The sequence below is a fragment of the Mobula birostris genome, chromosome 2 (assembly GCF_030028105.1).
Source record: "Mobula birostris isolate sMobBir1 chromosome 2, sMobBir1.hap1, whole genome shotgun sequence".
Lineage (NCBI taxonomy): Eukaryota > Metazoa > Chordata > Chondrichthyes > Myliobatiformes > Myliobatidae > Mobula > Mobula birostris.
In genome coordinates this window covers 8,539,661-8,558,809 of record NC_092371.1, presented here as the reverse complement: position 1 = coordinate 8,558,809, position 19,149 = coordinate 8,539,661, and the positions used below count along the sequence as shown (strand labels likewise).

Sequence of the window (19,149 nt, the reverse complement as noted above, 5' to 3'; positions counted from 1 at the left end):
CCTCCCTGTGGGAGGGCTGGTAAGGAGGGTGGGTCTCACTGCGGGAGGGGCAGTGAGGGGGGAGCACCTCACTACAGGAGGGCCAGCGAGGAGGGAGCACCTCCCTGTGGGAGGTCTGGTAAAGAGGGTGTGTCTCACTGTGGGAGGGGCAGTGAGGAGGGAGCACCTCACTAAGGGTGGGCCAGTGAGGAGGGAGCACCTCACTACAGGAGGGCCAGTGAGGAGGATATACCTCCCTATGGGAGGTCTGGTAAGGAGGGTGTGTCTCACTGTGGGAGGGGCAGTGAGGAGGGAGCACCTCACTGCAGGACGACCAGTAAAGAGGGTGCGCCTTACAGTGAGAAGGGTAGTGAGGGAAGAGGTCAAAATAAAGAGAGCTGGGGGAGAGAGAGAGACTCAATAGCTGGTGGGTGGTAGGTGAATCCAGGGAAAGGGGGAGAAGGTAGGAGGGTGGGAGAGGAGGAAATAAAAGGGTGCAGTGTGAGAAGCTGGGAGATAATAGGTGGAGGAGTTAATGGGGTAAATAAGGTACCTGATAGGAGAGGATAGTAGACCATGGAGGTGGGGAACGAGGGGGGTGGAAGGTGAAGGTGATGGGCTGGTTGCAAGGCCAGGAGAGGGAAAAGAGAACGGGTTATGGGGCCACAAGATAACGGAGGGAGGGGAGAGGATACCAGAAGCTAGAGAAATCAATGTTGATGCCATCTGGTCGGAGATTACCAAGACAGGATTTTCTTAGTAATATGGAGGAACAGAGGGGTTGTAGGTTATGATGGGATATAGACAGGATGCAGAGCTGGGCTGAGAAGTAGCAGATAGAGGTCAATCTGAAAAGTATGAAGTGATGCATTTCGAAAGATCGAACATCAACACAGAGTACAATGGCAGGAGTCTTAACTATGTGGAGGAACCGAGGAATCCAGAAGATCCACAGATCCCTCCAAGATGCCACAGAAGTTGAGAAGGTGCTTAAGAACGCCTATGGTGTGTTGGCCTTCATTGGTTGGTGGACTGAGTTCAAGAACCATGAGGTAATGTTGTGGCTGCATAAAATTGTGCTTAGACCACACGGAGTATTGTGTTCAGATCTGGCTGATTCATTATAGGAAGGATGTGAAAGCTTTTGAGAGAGTGCAGAAGAGATTGATTTTGAAGTATGCTGAGAGGTTGGTACAACATTGTGGGCTGAAGGGCCTGTACTGTTCTGTGTCCTTAGAGGAGATGTTGCTCCTCCAGTCAGCGCCTGGTTTCAACAAAGCAGTAGAGAAGGTAGCGGGAATGAGCAGTGGAATCAAAATAACCACCTAAAAATCCTGGCAACACACATCAAAGTTGCTGGTGAACGCAGCAGGCCAGGCAGCATCTCTAGGAAGAGGTGCAGTTGACGTTTCAGGCCGAGACCCTTCGTCAGGACTAACTGAAGGAAGAGTGAGTAAGGGATTTGAAAGTTGGAGGGGGAGGGGGAGATCCAAATGATAGGAGAAGACAGGAGGGGGAGGGATGGAGCCAAGAGCTGGACAGGTGATTGGCAAAAGGGGATACGAGAGGATCATGGGACAGGAGGTCCGGGAAGAAAGACGGTGGGGGGGGGGACCCAGAGGATGGGCAAGAGGTATATTCAGAGGGACAGAGGGAGAAAAAGGAGAGTGAGAGAAAGAATGTGTGTATATAAATAAATAACGGATGGGGCACGAGGGGGAGGTGGGGCATTAGCGGAAGTTGGAGAAGTCGATGTTCATGCCATCAGGTTGGAGGCTACCCAGACGGAATATAAGGTGTTGTTCCTCCAACCTGAGTGTGGCTTCATCTTTACAGTAGAGGAGGCCGTGGATAGACATGTCAGAATGGGAATGGGATGTGGAATTAAAATGTATGGCCACTGGGAGATCCTGCTTTTTCTGGCGGATAGAGCGTAGATGTTCAGCAAAGCGGTCTCCCAGTCTGCGTCGGGTCTCGCCAATATATAAAAGGCCACATCGGGAGCACTGGACGCAGTATATCACCCCAGTCGACTCACAGGTGAAGTGTTGCCTCACCTGGAAGGACTGTTTGGGGCCCTGAATGGTGGTAAGGGAGGAAGTGTAAGGGCATGTGTAGCACTTGTTCCGCTTACACGGATAAGTGCCAGGAGGGAGATCAGTGGGGAGGGATGGGGGGGACGAATGGACAAGGGAGTTGCGTGGGGAGCGATCCCTGCGGAATGCGGGGGGGGGGGGGGGAGGGAAAGATATGCTTAGTGGTGGGATCCCGTTGGAGGTGGCGGAAGTTACGGAGAATATGTTGGACCCGGAGGCTGGTGGGGTGGTAGGTGAGGACCAGGGGAACCCTATTCCTAGTGGGGTGGTGGGAGGATGGAGTGAGAGCAGATGTACGTGAAATGGGGGAGATGCGTTTAAGAGCAGAGTTGATAGTGGAGGAAGGGAAGCCCCTTTCTTTAAAAAATGAAGACATCTCCCTCGTCCTAGAATGAAAAGCCTCATCCTGAGAGCAGATGCGGTGGAGACGAAGGAATTGCGAGAAGGGGATGGCGTTTTTGCAAGAGACAGGGTGAGAAGAGGAATAGTCCAGATAGCTGTGAGAGTCAGTAGGCTTATAGTAGATATCAGTGGATAAGCTGTCTCCAGAGACAGAGACAAAAAGATCTAGAAAGGGGAGGGAGGTGTCGGAAATGGACCAGGTAAACTTGAGGGCAGGGTGAAAGTTGGAGGCAAAGTTAATAAAGTCAACGAGTTCTGCATGCGTGCAGGAAGCAGCGCCAATGCAGTCGTCGATGTAGCGAAGGAAAAGTGGGGGACAGATACCAGAATAGGCACGGAACATAGATTGTTCCACAAACCCAACAAAAAGGCAGGCGTAGCTAGGACCCATACGGGTGCCCATAGCTACACCTTTAGTTTGGAGGAAGTGGGAGGAGCCAAAGGAGAAATTATTAAGAGTAAGGACTAATTCCGCTAGACAGAGCAGAGTGGTGGTAGAGGGGAACTGATTAGGTCTGGAATCCAAAAAGAAGCGGAGAGCTTTAAGACCTTCCTGATGGGGGATGGAAGTATATAGGGACTGGACATCCATGGTGAAAATAAAGCGGTGTGGGCCAGGGAACTTAAAATCATCGAAAAGTTTAAGAGCGTGAGAAGTGTCACGAACATAGGTCGGAAGGGATTGAACAAAGGGTGATAAAACCGTGTCGAGGTATGCAGAAACAAGTTCGGTGGGGCAGGAGCAAGCTGGGACAATAGGTCAGCCAGGACAGGCAGGTTTGTGGATCTTGGGTAGGAGGTAGAAACGGGAAGTGCGGGGTGTGGGAACTATAAGGTTGGTAGCAGTGGATGGGAGATCCCCTGAGCGGATAAAGTCGGTGATGGTGTGGGAGACAATGGCCTGGTGCTCCTTAGTGGGGTCACCATCGAGGGGTAAATAAGAGGAGGTATCCGTGAGTTGTCACTGTGCCTCGGCAAGGTAGAGGTCAGTACGCCAGACTACAACAGCAACCCCCTTATCGGCGGGTTTAATAATAAGGTTAGGATTAGTGCGGAGGGAGTGGAGAGCAGAGCGTTCCGAAGGAGTGAAGTTGGAATGGGGACAAGGTGCGGTGAAGTCGAGACGGTTGATGTCCCGTCGGCAATTAGCGATAAAGAGATCCAGAGCAGGCAGAAGACCAGAGCGGAGTGTCCATGAAGAAGAGGAGGGTTGAAGACGGGAGAAGGGGCCATCGGTGGGGGTGGAAGAGTCCTTGCCGAAGAAGTAAGCTCGGAGACGGAGATGGCGGAAGTAAAGTTCCGCATCATGGCGAACACGGAACTCGCTGAGGTGTGGGCGAAGGGGGACAAACGTGAGGCCCTTACTGAGGACAGAGTGTTCTGCCAACGACACTTTGACTCAGGTCCGCCTAAAAATCCTGGCTATTTTTTGCCCAGTTTTTAATAGCAGAATTTTTTGGCATCTTAACTGGTTCAACACAACATTGTGAGCTGAAGGACCCTTTCCTGTGCTGTACTGTTCTATGTTCTATCTGTGGGATTATCTTGCTGTTTGGGTTTTGGCAGTGAGTGTTCCTTTTGCTCCTTTGGGGCTAGGGTGGTAGGCTGCCAACAACCCCCCCCCCCAACACCCCTGGCAATGGGACTCTCTTGGTGGGTCCTTAGATCAATCTCTCAGCACTTGCTAGCACACCAGATCCTGGGAACACTGTGCATGTTGGTCCCTGAAGAGTGAACAACCAACCGAGCAGTAAATTTCCATCTCAGCAGCCCACGCAGAATGTTCGGTTCTTTAGCATGATGAGTGCTTGAAACACTAATGATGTTGTCAGAGGCTATTATTAAAGTCCTCATAGCAAGGTACTTAACAAATTTCATGGTAAGCAGGCAAATTCAACAATGTTTTGTGAAGTGGAAATCGAGTTTGGACAATTTACTACAGTCCTTTGCAGAAATAGGATGTGCTTTGGATAAAGGGGAAATGGGGAGCTATATCCAAGCTCAAGTTGAGTTTATTGTCATTCAACATGTATATCACCAAATGAAACAACATTACTCTGGACCAAGGTGCACAACACAGTACATCTCACACAACACATGAAGTGCATTTATGACTCAAGTTCAAAGGTAAACAGTATAACTGCCACTTCATACATGATGAGACCTGGCTGGTGGAAGGAAATTCAGTGGTCTCACTGCCCGGGAGAAGAAGCTGCTTCCTATCCTAACAGTCCTTGTCCCAACTCTATGGTACCTTCTGCCTGATGGGAGGTGGGAGAGATTGTTGGAAGGACTGGAGGGATCATTGACAATGCTAAGGGTCCTGAGTACACAGCGCTCGGATAAATATCTCTGATGCGTGGAAGAGAGACCCCCATGTTCCCCTCAGCATTCCTCACAATCCTTTGCAAGTAGATATATTCTACTTAGATTTCCTCAAGACAAATTTATTTATTTATATAGCCCTTCGAGCCCCAGTGCCCAGCAACCCCCAATTTAATCCTAGCCTAATCACGGGCCAATTTACGATGACCAATTAACCTACCGACGGGTATGTCTTTAGAGTGGGGGAGGAAACCAGAGCACCCGGAGGAAACCCACGGGGGTCACAGGAAGAACGTACTAACTCCTTATGAGCTGTGGTGGGAATTGAACCCAGGTTGCTGGTACTGTAGAGCATTCTGCTAACCACTGTGCTACCGTGCCCTCTCTGTTGATGAGACCGCTCCTCAAAGGGGCATCTGTTGTACAAAGAAAAAGCTCAGGGTACAGGGGTAACATTAGAATTAGACAGACGATTGGCCAGCTAGCAAGCTAGGAAACTAGTGAGCTTCAGCAAGCTGAATGGTGAATCTAAACAGTGAATGGTCTAAATGGGCCCTTTTCTTGTCAGTGAGATATACAGTAATGAATGGTATCTTGATGTGGAGTCTCATCAATTGTTTTACAGATTATATATCTGACTTTGCTAAAGACACCAAATATCCGGTTGTTAAATTTGCAGACGATACGGAGGGAGATTATTAAGGAGATGGCATAAGAAACCTCTGGACGAGAAACGGTCTGTGCTGAACCGTCATTCTGCCTAGTCCCATCAACCCGCACCTGGACCATCACTCTCCATACCACTCCCATCCACGTACTTGTCCAAACCTCTCTTAAATGTTACAATCGAACCCACATCCAGCACTTGCACTGGCAGCTCGTCCCACACCTGCACCATCCCCTGAGTGAAGAAGTTCTCCCTCAGTTTTCCCCTTTCACCCTCAACCCATGACATCTAGTTGTCGCCTTACCCAACCTAGAAGAACAGTCTAGGATCTGAGGGTACAGCCACAGAATGAAGAGATGTCCTTATCAAACAGAGGAGGAGGAATTCCTTCTGCCAGAGATTGGTGAATCTGTGGAACTCTTCGGCTGTGTAGTCATTCAATTTATTTAGAGCAGAGATTGATAGGCTTTTGATTAGTATGAGGTGTTATGGCAGGAGAATGGGGGTGAAAAAAAATCAGCCATAACTCAATGGCAGAACAGACTCAATGGGCCAAATGGCCTAATTCTAATCCAATGTTTTATGGTCTTATTTTATGTGCAAAGTCCGATGTGGTACAGAACCATGAAAAGCAGGTGGTAGCATCATAGCCGCATAGGTATAGACAGAATATAAATTACACATAGATCATACTTCAAATTATACTATACAATGAAAAAACTGTGCAAAAGCAACAAAAAAAATGAAAGACATAGTTGAAAACAAGTGGAGGACAGAACAAAGAGGGGTAGTGTGAAGAGGCAGTACTGACTGTGGTGCTACGCTGCTGGAGGGACATGGTTGAAGAACTACCCTGTTGCCGGGGGCAACGCTGAGGGAGTGATGCCCTGCTGAAGGGGCAGCAGTGAGGCAGTGCCACCCTGTTGGGGGGACAGTCCTAACAAAGTGTCATATGTAGGAAGGGCATTCCTTTAGCAAATAGTACACTGAGCCATGGAAATAAACATCAGGAAAAGGGACTAAAAATTCAGTCACGCCACCAGTTGTTGGACCCATAAGACACAGGAGCAGGGCTAATCCACCGGGCTCATCGAGTCTGCTCTGCCATTCAATCATGGCTGGTTTATTATTCCCTCTCAACTGTAGTATCCAGGACATCTTCACAGAACGATGCCTCAAAAAGGCAGCATCCATCATTAAGGATCCCCATCACCCAGGTCATTGCTACCATCAGGAAGGAGGTACAGGAGCCTGAAGGCACACACTCAGTGATTCAAGAACAGGTTCTTCCCATCTGCCATACAATTTCTGAATGGACATTGAACCCATGAACACTACCTCACTACTTTTTTATTCCTATTTTTGCACTACTTATTTAATTTAATTATTTAATGTATATATATTTACTGCAATTCAAGTTTTTTCTTTTCTATTACTATGTATTGCTGCTGCAAAGTCAACAAGTTTCACGACAAATCCCAGTTATATTGAACCTGATTCTGATTCTTTTTCCTGCCTTCTCTTACAACGTTTGACACCCTTACTAATCAAGAACCTGTCAACCTTGTGACTCCCTCTAGCATTTTGTACAATTACTGATGATAGTCATAGTCATACTTTATTGATCCCGGGGGAAATTGGTTTTCGTTACAGTTGCACCATAAATAATAAATAGTAATAAAACGATAAATAGTTAAATAGTAATATGTAAATTATGCCAGTAAATTATGAAATAAGTCCAGGACCAGCCTATTGGCTCAGGGGGTCTGACCCTCCAAGGGAGGAGTTGTAAAGTTTGATGGCCACAGGCAGGAATGACTTCGTATGACGCTCTGTGCTGCATCTCGGTGGAATGAGTCTCTGGCTGAATGTACTCCTGTGCCCACCCAGTACATTATGTAGTGGATGGGAGACATTGTCCAAGATGGCATGCAACTTGGACAGCATCCTCTTTTCAGACACCACTGTGAGAGAGTCCAGTTCCATCCCCACAACATCACTGGCCTTACAGATGAGTTTGTTGATTCTGTTGGTGTCTGCTACCCTCAGCCTGCTGCCCCAGCACACAACAGCAAACATGATCGCACTGGCCACCACAGACTCATAGAACATCCTCAGCATCGTCCGGCAGATGTTAAAGGACCTCAGTCTCCTCAGGAAATAGAGATCAGCCTCTGTTTTAAATATACTCAACGACTTGGCCTCTGTCTGGGGCAAAGAATTCCACAGATTCGCTGTCCTCTGGCTGAAGAATTTACTCCTCATTTCGGTTTTAAAGGAACATCCTTCTATTCTGTGGCAGTTACCTCCGGTCCTAGACTCTCCCGGTTGTTTTTAAGGAGTCCCTCACAGATAAAGACAGTGAAGGAATGTGAATTTACAGCCTAACCCTTAGAGTGAAGGGAATGTGAAATAGTCTCACAGGGTGCAGTTGGGGGTTCAGGGGAAGACTGGATAGAGATGGGAATAACAGGAAGTGGTGCTAGTGGGGAATAGAGATAGTATTTGGTATTGGCATTGGTTTACTATTGTCACATGCATTGAGATACAGTGAAAATATTGTCTTGCATACTGTTTATACAGATCCAATCATTACACAGTGCATTGAGCTAGAATAAGGTTAAACAACAGCAATGCAGAATAAAGTGTAACAGCTACAGAGTAAGTCCAGAGCAGGTAAACGATAAGGTGCAAGATCATAACGAAATAGATTGTGAGGCCAAGAGACCAGCTTATTGTAGAAGAGGTCCATCCAAGAGTCTAATAACAGCAGGATAGAAGCCGTCCTTAACTCTGCTGATATGTACTTTCAGGCTTTTGTATCTTTTGCCAAGTGGGAGAGGGGAGAAGAGAGAATGTAATGAGTGGGAGGGGTCTTTGATTCCGCTGGCTGCTTTACTGGGGCAGTGAGAAGTGTAGACAGAGTCCACAGAGGGGAGGCTGGTTCCTGTGATGTGCTGAGCTGTGTCCACAACTCTCTGCAGATTCTTGTCGTCACGTGCAGAGCAGTTGCGAAACCAAGCTGCGATGCATCCAGACAGAATGCTTTCTGTGGTGCATCGATAAGAGTTGGCAAGGCTCCACAAGGGTGATGTAGAGTCCAGGATCCGAGGGCACGGCCTCAGAATACAGGATGCCCCTTTAGAACTGAAATGAGGAGGAATTTCTTCAGACGGAGTGTAATGAATTTGTGGAATTCATTGCCACAGACGGAAGTCATTGGGTGTATTTAAGGCAGCGGTTGATAGGTTCTTGATTGGTCAGGGGGTTAAGGGTTACAGGGAGAAGACCACCAGCAGCAGAGCAAAGCAAACCCGATGTCATGCAAGTGTCAGGGGCAGTGTGCCCAGAATTTGGAGGAGAACTTCCAAAGCCTCCACCCTGATTGCTTAAGGTGGTAGAACCCCGGCCAAGAAATCACAGGGGACAGGCTGATTCAAGAAATACTTAGCAGTGGAGCACAGTGCCGCTGTGGAGATGGAAACTTTTCCCAGATCAAGTTTAGTTCCACCCACAGACATGGAAACTTTTCCCAGATCAAATTTAGTTCCACTCACATACATTAAGAGGAGCAAGAGATATTTTCTATGGGGTTACCCTGGATTGATGTATTGAAGCAACACCACAAGACCTGCAGGTTAATTGATTCACCTTGTGGCATTTACAGAACTGGGAACATGGAAAAAATGCTTCTTCACCAGATTAAAGTAATATTTTCAAAAGTGAATTGAGGGTGAAAAATCATTATGAATTCCGTCAGGGTAGCCTCCAATCTGATGGCATGATTATCAATTTCTTCTCTCAGTAAAAAAAATTCCCTCTCCTTTTTCTTCTGTTCTCCACTCAAGCTTCTTACCTCATCTCACTTGCCTATCACCTCCCCCCGGTGCCTCTCCTCCTTCCCTTTCTCCTATGGTCCACTCTACTTCCCTGTCAGATTCCTTCATCTCCAGCCCTTTACCTTTCCCACCCACCTGGCTTTGACTATCACCTTCTAGCATGCCCTCCTCCACCCCCTCCCCGCCATCTTTGTATTCTGGCTTCCTCCTCTTTCCTTTCCAGCCCTGAAGAAGGGTCTCAGTCCAAAACGTTGACTGTTTGTCCATCTCCATGGATACGGCTTGACCTGCTGAGTTCCTCCAGCATTGTGAGCACGTTGCTCTGGATTTCGAGCATCTGTAGAACTTCTTGTGTCTATGAATTTTGCTTGCCCCTATCAAGGTCAGTTCTTGATCTCTGGGTGGCACAGTGGCGTAGCGGGTGGTACATCGCCTTACAGCACCAGCGTTAACGATCGGTGTTCCATTCCCGCCCCTGTAAGGACTTCGTTTGTTCTCCCTTTGACCGCGTGGGTTTCCACTGGTGGCTCTGGTTTGCTCCCACATGAAAGGGTTGGGGTCAGTAAGCTGTAGGCATGGCAACCCTTGCAGGCTGCCCCCAGCACATCCTCAGAACGTGTTGATCATTGACACAATCCATGCACTTCACTGTATGTTTCAATGTTCCTATGACAAATAAAACTAATCTTTAAGATCTGTCCTCTTTAATTGATTCAAGGAAGGAATTGTTTGTTGACTTCAGAAGGAGTAGCGGACCGCACAACCCAATTTATATCGGTGGTGCGCAAGTGGAACAGGTCAAAAGCTTTAAGTTCCTCGGGGTCAATATCACAAATGACCAAGCAGAGTCCACTGCCAAGGAGGCCCACCAGCACCTTTACTTCCTGAGAAAACTAAAGAAATATGGCCTGTCCCCTAAAACCCTCACTAATTTTTATAGATGCACCGTACAAAGCATTCTTCTAGGGTGCATCTCAACCTGGTATGGAAGTTGTCCTGTCCAAGACTGAAAGAAGCTGCAGAAGATCGTGAACACGGTGCAGCACATCACACAAATCAATCTTCCGTCCGTGGACTCACCTTACACCGCACGCTGTCGGAGCAGTGCTGCCAGGATAATCAAGGACACGACCCACCCAGCCAACATACTTTTCGTCCCTCTTCCCTCCGGGAGAAGGCTCAGGAGCCTGAAGACTCGTACGGCCAGAAATGGGAACAGCTTCTTTCCAACTGTGATAAGACTGCTGAACGGATCCTGACCCAGATCTGGGCCGTACCCTCCAAATATCCGGACCTGCCTCTCGGTTTTTTTTGCACTTCCTTACTTTCCATTTTTCTATTTTCTATTTATGATTTATAATTAAAATTTTTAATATTTACTAATTTTTACTATTTTAAATATTTTTAATATTTAATATTTGTAATCCAGGTAGTGGGAAGCACAGAATCAAATATCGCTGTGATGATTGTACGTTCTAGTATCAATTGTTTGGCGACAATAAAGTATAAAGTATCTTCTGGCATTTATAGAATCTGAAAATTGGAGAAGGAATGACTGGAGGAAGTCTTTCCTCACCAGATTAAAGTATATTTTCCAAAGTTGATTCAGGATGAAAAGTGATCAAGAGTCTTGCCTGTCTCCATCAAGTTCTCCCTCAGATTCCTTTAAATATTTCACCTTTCACCCTAAACCTATGACCTCTAGTTCTAGTCTCATCAGCTTGTGCCTTCACCCTATCTATACCCCTCATAATTTTGTACACCTCTCTCAAATCTCCTCTTAACCAGCTGCGCTCCAAGGAATAAAGTCCTCATCTATTCAACCTTTCGCTATGACTCAGGTTCTCAAGACCCAACAGATTCTTTAAAAACGTAAACACGAGGAATTCTGCTAATAGAAACATAGAAACATAGAAAATAGGTGCAGGAGTAGGCCATTCGGCCCTTCGAGCCTGCACCGCCATTTATTATGATCATGGCTGATCATCCAACTCAGAACCCTGCACCAGCCTTCCCTCCATACCCCCTGATCCCCGTAGCCACAAGGGCCATATCTAACTCCCTCAATTCAAGCAACACACATCTTATATTCCGTCTGGGTAGCCTCCAACCTGATGGCATGAACATCAACTTCTCTAACTTCCGCTAATGCTCCACCTCCCCCTCGTATCATCCGTTATTTATTTATATACACACATTCTTTCTCTCTCTCTCTCCTTTTTCTCCCTCTGTCCCTTTGACTATACCCCTTGCCCATCCTCTGGGTCCCCCCCCCCCCGCCGTCTTTCTCCCTGGGCCTCCTGTCCCATGATCCTCTCATATCCCTTTTGTCAATCACCTGTCCAGCTCTTGGCTCCATCCCTCCTCCTCCTGTCTTCTATCATTTTGGATCTCCCCCTCCCCCTCCCACTTTCAAATCTTTTACTAGCTGTTCCTTTAGTTAGTCCTGATGAAGGGTCTCGGCCTGAAACATCGACTGTACCTCTTCCTAGAGATTCTTTAAAAATGTAGTTTACACTCTTTCAAAGTCACCTGTAGGGATGTGACCAGAACTGCACACAACACTCCAAATCTGGTCTCACCAGTGTCTTGTGCTTCAACATAACATCCCAATTCATACATTCAATGCCCTGATTTATGAAGGCCAATTGTCACAACCAGGGATCATTTATATTTTTTAAAAAAAGATTTGTTTTTATCAGTAAGTACGTGGAGTGTATTTTCTCAGTCACCTCATGGGCTGTTTACCATTTGTTTGTCTTTGAACTAGCTCTGGGTTTTCACTTTGTGCTGCAGGTGTCTCATGTGGTATCATGAGGGTTGTTAAGTTCTCTTTGCATTTATCACTTTTATTCATTTTGGGATAATTTAGTTAGCATAGTATTTTCAATGCCTGGTATTGCAGTTTTTGATTTGGGGATTGTGGTAAACCATATATATGTTGTAACTGGGTTAACTGACTGGACACGGCCCTCTGCTGACTGCCCCTGTGGCTCCTCCCACAGATCCCTGAATAAAGGTGTTTCGCCTTGCCCCTCCCCTTCAGTCCCGGGGCAGACACTCAGCATGGAAGTCGTATTGTACAGCGAATAAAAGCCTTTCGGTATTTACCCTACTTCAGTCTTTTGGAGTTATTGAAGGTGCTTCAAGGATTATTGCTTTATCTGGACATCAATGTTGGCTGACTGGACCTGAATTCCTGTGTGCTCCAGGGTGTATTTCAGGTGGGCTTGCCAGCCCCTCTTTGCAGGGCCATTATAGTTCCTTCTCTGGTGAAACTCAGATCAAGTTCTTCTGTGTATTGTCAGTGATTACAGTTCATCGAGATTTTGTATTGTTTTGCTGGTTAATTTCTGTAATAAGTCTTCATTTTTGTTTCAATTGCTGAAGTCTCTGTGATTCCTGTACTTGAGTTTGCTAGTGACCCTCACACCAATGTGCCAAAAGCCCTCTTTATCACCTCCTCAGTCCCATACCAGTCATTATGTAAATCTTACCCTGATTCGTCCAACCAAAGTGCAACACCTCACACTTATCTGCATTAAATTCCATCTTCCATCATTTTAGCCCATTTTCCCAGGTGGTCAGGATCACACTGCAAGCTTTGATAGCCTTCTTGTCTGTTCTTGAATATGCTTGGTGTCAATTGGCTACAAACCCTCAGGTGGCTGAAAGCTGCTGCTGGTTAGGGCATCGCATCCTAACAACTTAGGATTGACGATGCTGAGGATGTTCTACGAGTCTGTGGTGGCCAGTGCTATCACGTTTGCTGTTGTGTGCTGGGGCAGCAGGCTGAGGGCAGCAGACACCAACAGAATCAACAAACTCATTCGTAAGGCCAGTGATGTTGTGGGGATGGAACTGGACTCTCTCACGGTGGTGTCTGAAAAGAGGATGCTGTCCAAGTTGCATGCCATCTTGGACAATGTCTCCCATCCACTACATAATGGACTGGTTGGGCACAGGAGTACATTCAGCCAGAGACTCATTCCACCGAGATGCAGCACAGAGCGTAATAGGAAGTCATTCCTGCCTGTGGCCATCAAACTTTACAACTCCTCCCTTGGAGGGTCAGACACCCTGAGCCAATAGGCTGGTCCCGGACTTATTTCCTGGCATAATTTACATATTACTATTTAACTATTTATGGTTTTATTACTATTTATTATTTATGGTGCAACTGTAACAAAAACCAATTTCCCCCAGGATCAATAAAGTACGACTATGACTATGAACTTGGGACTTGTTCTCAATTGGGAAGTTAGTACGTATTTGCCAGAGTGGACTTCAACACCCAGTGAACTTCACAGACTTCATTTAGTGGATTAAAAGTTGATTTGAATGCAATGTCCATGATATAAAAAGGAACTGACAGGCCAGACAGAAAGAAACACTTTCCACTGCCAGGCTCCCTAGTGGTTTAAGCGTCAGTGAGACTTTCACCGCCACTACCCAGGTTCCATTCCCGGTCAGGTAAGAGTGTTTGGGAGGTGTATGGAGGCCTATGGTCCAGTTGTAGGTCAATTGGATGAGACAGAATAATAGTTTGCCACAGACTCGATGGTTTGAAGGGCCAGTTTCCATGTTGTAGTGTTCTATGACTCTAAACACTGGCTGGGAACAGAGATGGGATTTCCATTGGACCATGAGACTTAGAAGCAGAACCAGGCCATCCTGCCTATTAAGTATGCTCCACCACTTGATCATGGCTGATTTGTTTTCTCTCTCAATCCCATTTTCCTGCTTTCTCCTCGTAATCAAGTCATTGGGTATATTTAAGGCAGAGGTCAACATGTTCTTGATTAGTAAGGGTTGCAGGGAGAAGGGAAGAGAGTGGGATTTAGAAGGAAATCAAATCAGCCATGATGGAATGGCAGCACAGACTCGGTGGGAGAAAAGCCCCAATTCTGCTCCTCATGGAAAAGAATGATTCATGTGTGAGGTCAAAGTCCTCGATCAGGACTCAGGAATCCTGATGAAGGGTCTCGACCCAAATGACAATTCCTACCCTGCTCCAAAGGTGCTGCCCAACCTGCTGAGTTTCTCAGCAGAGTGTTTGATGGCACACGAGTCGAGACTAGGAGCAGCTATAATCATGTGCTGGTGGATCAGTGTGAGAACAACACAAACCTGAACATAGAGAAGACAAAGGAAATCATTATGGACTCCAGGAAGGTGCAGACAGACCATCCCCCTCTGCGTAACCATAGAGAGAATTAGGTGCACCGTGTTCCTGTGAGTTCACATCACCGATGACCTCACCTGGTCCTTTAACATCACCTCTCTGAACCAGAAGGTGCAGCAGATTGAGGCAAGGCAGGCTTCCACATCCCCCCCCCCCCCCCGCCAATCTTAACTGTCTATTACAGGAACACCACTGAGAACGTCCTGTCAAGTTGCATCTCCATCTGGAATGGGAGCCGTCGAGGATCAGACCAGAAGTCTCTACAATGGACTGTGGGAACAGCTGAGAGGATCATGGGGGTCTCCCTACCATCCATCGGGGACATTTAACAGGAGCACTGTGTATGTGGGGGCCTTAGTATTATTAAGGATCCCACCCATCCATCCAGCATCCTCTTTGATTTCCACCATCAGGAAGGAGACCCTGAATCATAAAAACAAGAACAGTCAGGATGGGAAACAGTTTCTTCCCTCAGCTCGTTAAGCTTCTGAACTCCCTGCCGCATTGTAGTCAAAGTGTCACTGGTTAATCTGTTCTGTACCTTACAATATTTAATTTATGCACTTTAGTTTGTTATTTATAAGTGATTTATCTGTAGATTTTATCCTTACCTTCGTAAGTTATTGTGTGTTATGTGTACTACTGTGCTTTACACCCTGTCTCAGAGAAATATTGTTTTGTTTCTATGTAGGTTGTATGGTTATGTACATCATATACATGTATATAGTTATATGACAATAAACTTCACTTGACTTGAAAGGTGAGGGACCTGGTGGCTATTTTCTTGTGCCTTTGTGGAAGATTTTTGTTATCCAAAGGCCTTAAGGAAACAGAGAGAAGATGGAAGACATTGAGGATCCTCGAATGCGGAGTAACATTGCAGTCCACATGAAAGATCTCGACCAGTAAGATTGACTATCCATTTCCCTCTGTAGATGCTGCATGACCCACTGGGTTGTATTATGAGAACAGGTGAAGAGATGGGAGTGAGCTCAAAGACTAATCACAATCCCATTAAATGGCAGTATTGGCACAGAGGGCTGAGTGTACTAGATAGTCTAGTCTAGATTTTGGCAAGGGAGAAATCAGAGGAAACTATTGATCCCTCCTCCCTTTCTCTCATGTATACACTACATGTGGCGCGCTCTCTCTCTCTCTATATATATATATATATATATAGAGCTACAGAGAACAGGGGGCAGCTGTGAAAGGAGAGACTGAAAAACCAAACCTAACCACTAAACACAGCCACCACTTATTCTTGTCCACACTGTGCCAGAATATGTGGCTCCCAGATCAGCCCCTACAGCCTCCTGAGGACCCATCAATAGACAACCCCGTACTTGAAATAGTAGTGCGATCTCCAAAATTTTTTATTCTGTAAAACATCCATTTTAACACACACACACATATATATATATATATATATACACACACTAAATGCATATATATAGTGTGTGTGTGTGTGTATAATATTTTATTAAAATGGGTATTTAATGGAACACCTGGGGATTATAACATAGCTCCTGGTAAATATGACAGAGAATTAAGGGGCAAACATGAGAAAATCTGCAGATGCTGGAATTTCAAGCAACACACACAAAAAATGCTGGTGAACACAGCAAGCCAGGCAGCATCTCTAGGAAGAGGTACAGTCAACCTTTCGGGCCGAGACCCTTCGTCAGGACTAACGGAAAAAAGAGATAGTAAGAGATTTGAAAGTGGGAGGGGGAGGGGGAGATCCAAAATGATAGGAGAAGACAGGAGGGAGAGGGATGGAGCTAAGAGCTGGGAAGTTGATTCACAAAAGGGATACAAAGCTGGAGAAGGAAGAGTATCATAGGAAGGAAGGCCTTGGGAGAAAGAAAGGGGGAGGGGAGCACCAGAGGAAGATGGAGAATGGGCAAGGAGTTAATGTGAGAGGGAAAGGGAGAGAAAAAAATTAGGGATGCGGTAAGAAGGGGAAGAGGGGCATTAACAGAAGTTACAGAATGTTGAGGGAATTATTTTCCCTGTAGAGTGACAGGAATGTGAAACAGTTCCACGGGGAATGGTTGAATGGAAGAGAAACTGGAACTGGAAAGGCATGGGAGAGAGGGGAATAGAAGGGGTGGAGGTGGAGGAATAGAGGTGGTAAGGATGGGGAAAGGGAGGGGGAGATGGAGGGGATGTTAACAGTGAGGTGGGGGATGGAGATAGCGAAAGGAGACGGAGAATGAGAAGGGAATTTTGCCAGAGGGAGGGCAATGGAGGCAGGGGGGGCGGAGGGCGATGCAGGCAGTGGGGCGGAGGGCGATGGGAAGAAGATGGTTAAGAGGGAGTTGGATGAGTTAGGAAAATAGCTTAACCCATAGAACCCTTACTTACATCGATGAACAAGAGATGTATTATGGGAAAGATGGACAAAGTGAGGTAAATATGAACAGAGATGATCGGGAACTCGCTACCTATAAGTGTCGGTGGAAACAAAAATCACTAAGAGCTCTCAGATGGATGAAAACAAATCTCGGGGCCGTGGGAAAGGAATAGTGAGCGGCCGGTGCAGAGCTGACGGGCCGAATGGCTGCAACCGCTCCCACAAAGGCGCGCGTACTCACTGCGGCCTTTCTGTATGATCTCCTGGATGAGGTAGTCGTAATCGACGGTCTTGCTTTCCTTGAAGGGGATGTAGACCACGGTTAGGTTCTTGAAGGCCAGCACCTCCTGGTAGAGGCCCTCCACGGCGAAGAAGCAGGGACGGTCGTCGACCTTCTCGTCGTTGTAGATGATCAGGGCTCTCCTGGTCCAGTTGAAGCGCCGGTGGAGGTGGGCCACGTACTCGCCCAGTTTGCCGTGCGAGGGCCCACTCCTCGTCAGCAGCGGGTACTCGCGTGACTTCTGGGTGAAGCCATAAGCCGGGGCTCCCGCCGTCACCATTGGGATCTTCCAGTGGCCGGTGAAGCGGGCCACCGGGGCTGCCGCGTAGACGCAGCCCGGCCCCACGAAGACGTCGGGATCGTTGGTGAACTTGAGCTCCATGGCCACCAGCGGGGCGATGCTCTCGGAGCAGATGCCCTGGTTGTCCTCGCAGTTGCCGAAGACGTAGCGGAGGCGGTGGCCCGGCAGCAAGGCGGGGTCGCGGTTGATGGCGTCCCGGGCCAGGCGGATGGCCGGGCCCACCCGCTGCCAGGTCCAGGGGTAGGCAGTGTTGTTCTGGGGCAGGACCACGGCAATGGTCAGCGTTTCCAGCCCAGGGGCGGCGTCCGGCTGAGACGCGCCGCGGACAGTCCAGAGGAGCGCGGCGGCAGCAACCCACTCCATCCCAGCTGGGGAACAGACGGGAACAGTGCTCACCTGGAACTCACCATTGCCCTCCACAACCACACTCCCTCGGCCCCCTCTCTCTGCTGTCGCCTTCCCCTTTTCACACACGCATGCACCTCTTCTCTTCCTCTCTCTCACACTCCTCCCTCCGACTTGACCTCCCTCTCGTTCCCTTCTTCACACACATGCACCTCGTCTACTGTTCTCTTCACCCCTCTCACATACTCCCTCTCCCCTCCTTCCCCCTTTACAAAATCGCCCGCTCCGTCTTCTCTCCTCACTTGGCAAGCACGCACCTCGTTTGCCTTCTTATTCTCCCTCAGAAACACATCCCCCCCCGTCTTCTCTCCCCTCCCTTCACTCCTTCTTCCTTTTCAGACTACACACACGCGAGCGTTCTGTCCGCCTTCTCTCCCCTCTGTTCCTCTCTTCTCCCTCCCGTCTCACAAGCGCGGCTGAGTTCTCCTCGTCACATGCATGCCTTCATTTGCTTCTATCTCGCACACTCTCTCTTCCTTTAACCTCCTCTCTTACGTACTTTCCCCCTCCTCCTCTCCAATCTCCAGCTGATTTCCTCTCTGATAAGGGGAGTCTACAAGCAGTTCAAAATGATGCTTCCAGTCCCTTTAAGTCCGAGGGACCTCATTCCACCGGTCGGGCGCTCGTTCTCGCTCTCTCACAGGAAGCCCGTGCACTTATGCAAGCCCAGTCCATGGTTTTTATGCAGGAAGGGGCTGCGGATTTTCATTACACAGGACAGACGCACAGTTTCAGCTCGCCGGTTCCGTCTCCTCGAATAATGCCAGGCTCAGCTTGGAATAGCTCGGCCCCGTGATCGCTTGGCATTTACTGTTAGACGCTTCTAATGAGAAAGGGAGCGGGGTGGGGGGGGGGGTCTGAGTGACAGCGTGAGCCTGGATGGAAACAAGCGCTGGTAACCCTTTCAGTGCCAAATGTAGACCCTCCTCGTCCCACGCACAAATTGGCAAACGTCTGCAGTATTAATACAGCTTCTTAACTCCGAGAGTTTGAATTCCAGAGTTTACCGAAATGCAGATTAATCCTTAAAGTGCTGCGTCTCACTATTCAACAGCTCCTCTGCAGCCCAGGTGACCGAAGTGTCGCCTGTCCTTTTCCCTCCGCAGATGCTGCCTGACCCGCTGAGTTGCTCTGGCATCTTGTATGTGATTTTTTTTTTTGTTATCTGTTTCTACTGCATCATAACCTGACGGGATTCAGTAATAAAAGGGAATAAATTCGAGGCGGTTTAACAGCAGAATCTGAAAAGACACAAGGAAGCTATTTTTAATGCGAAAGGCTGCGACGGGAACTGTACACAACCCTAACGAACTC

At 47.7% G+C, this 19,149-nt stretch overlaps 1 protein-coding gene across 2 annotated transcripts in view; it reads right to left on the bottom strand.

Moving 5' to 3' along the window:
- The window catches only part of LOC140211963 (atrial natriuretic peptide receptor 1-like), a 117,612-nt gene extending 98,985 nt beyond the window's left edge, over positions 1-18,627 (bottom strand). Inside the window, exons 1-2 of one of the 2 annotated variants that reach the window (XM_072282258.1) lie at positions 18,335-18,627; positions 17,091-17,798 (exon numbers count right to left, since the gene is read on the bottom strand). In XM_072282258.1, coding sequence (XP_072138359.1) covers positions 17,091-17,793 — 703 coding nt within the window. In that variant the 5' untranslated portion in view covers positions 17,794-17,798; positions 18,335-18,627. Of the gene's footprint in view, positions 1-17,090; positions 18,123-18,334 lie in introns of those variants that run through there. The other variant, XM_072282248.1, reaches the window with a different exon arrangement.
- Between the last annotated feature and the right edge of the window lie 522 nt (positions 18,628-19,149).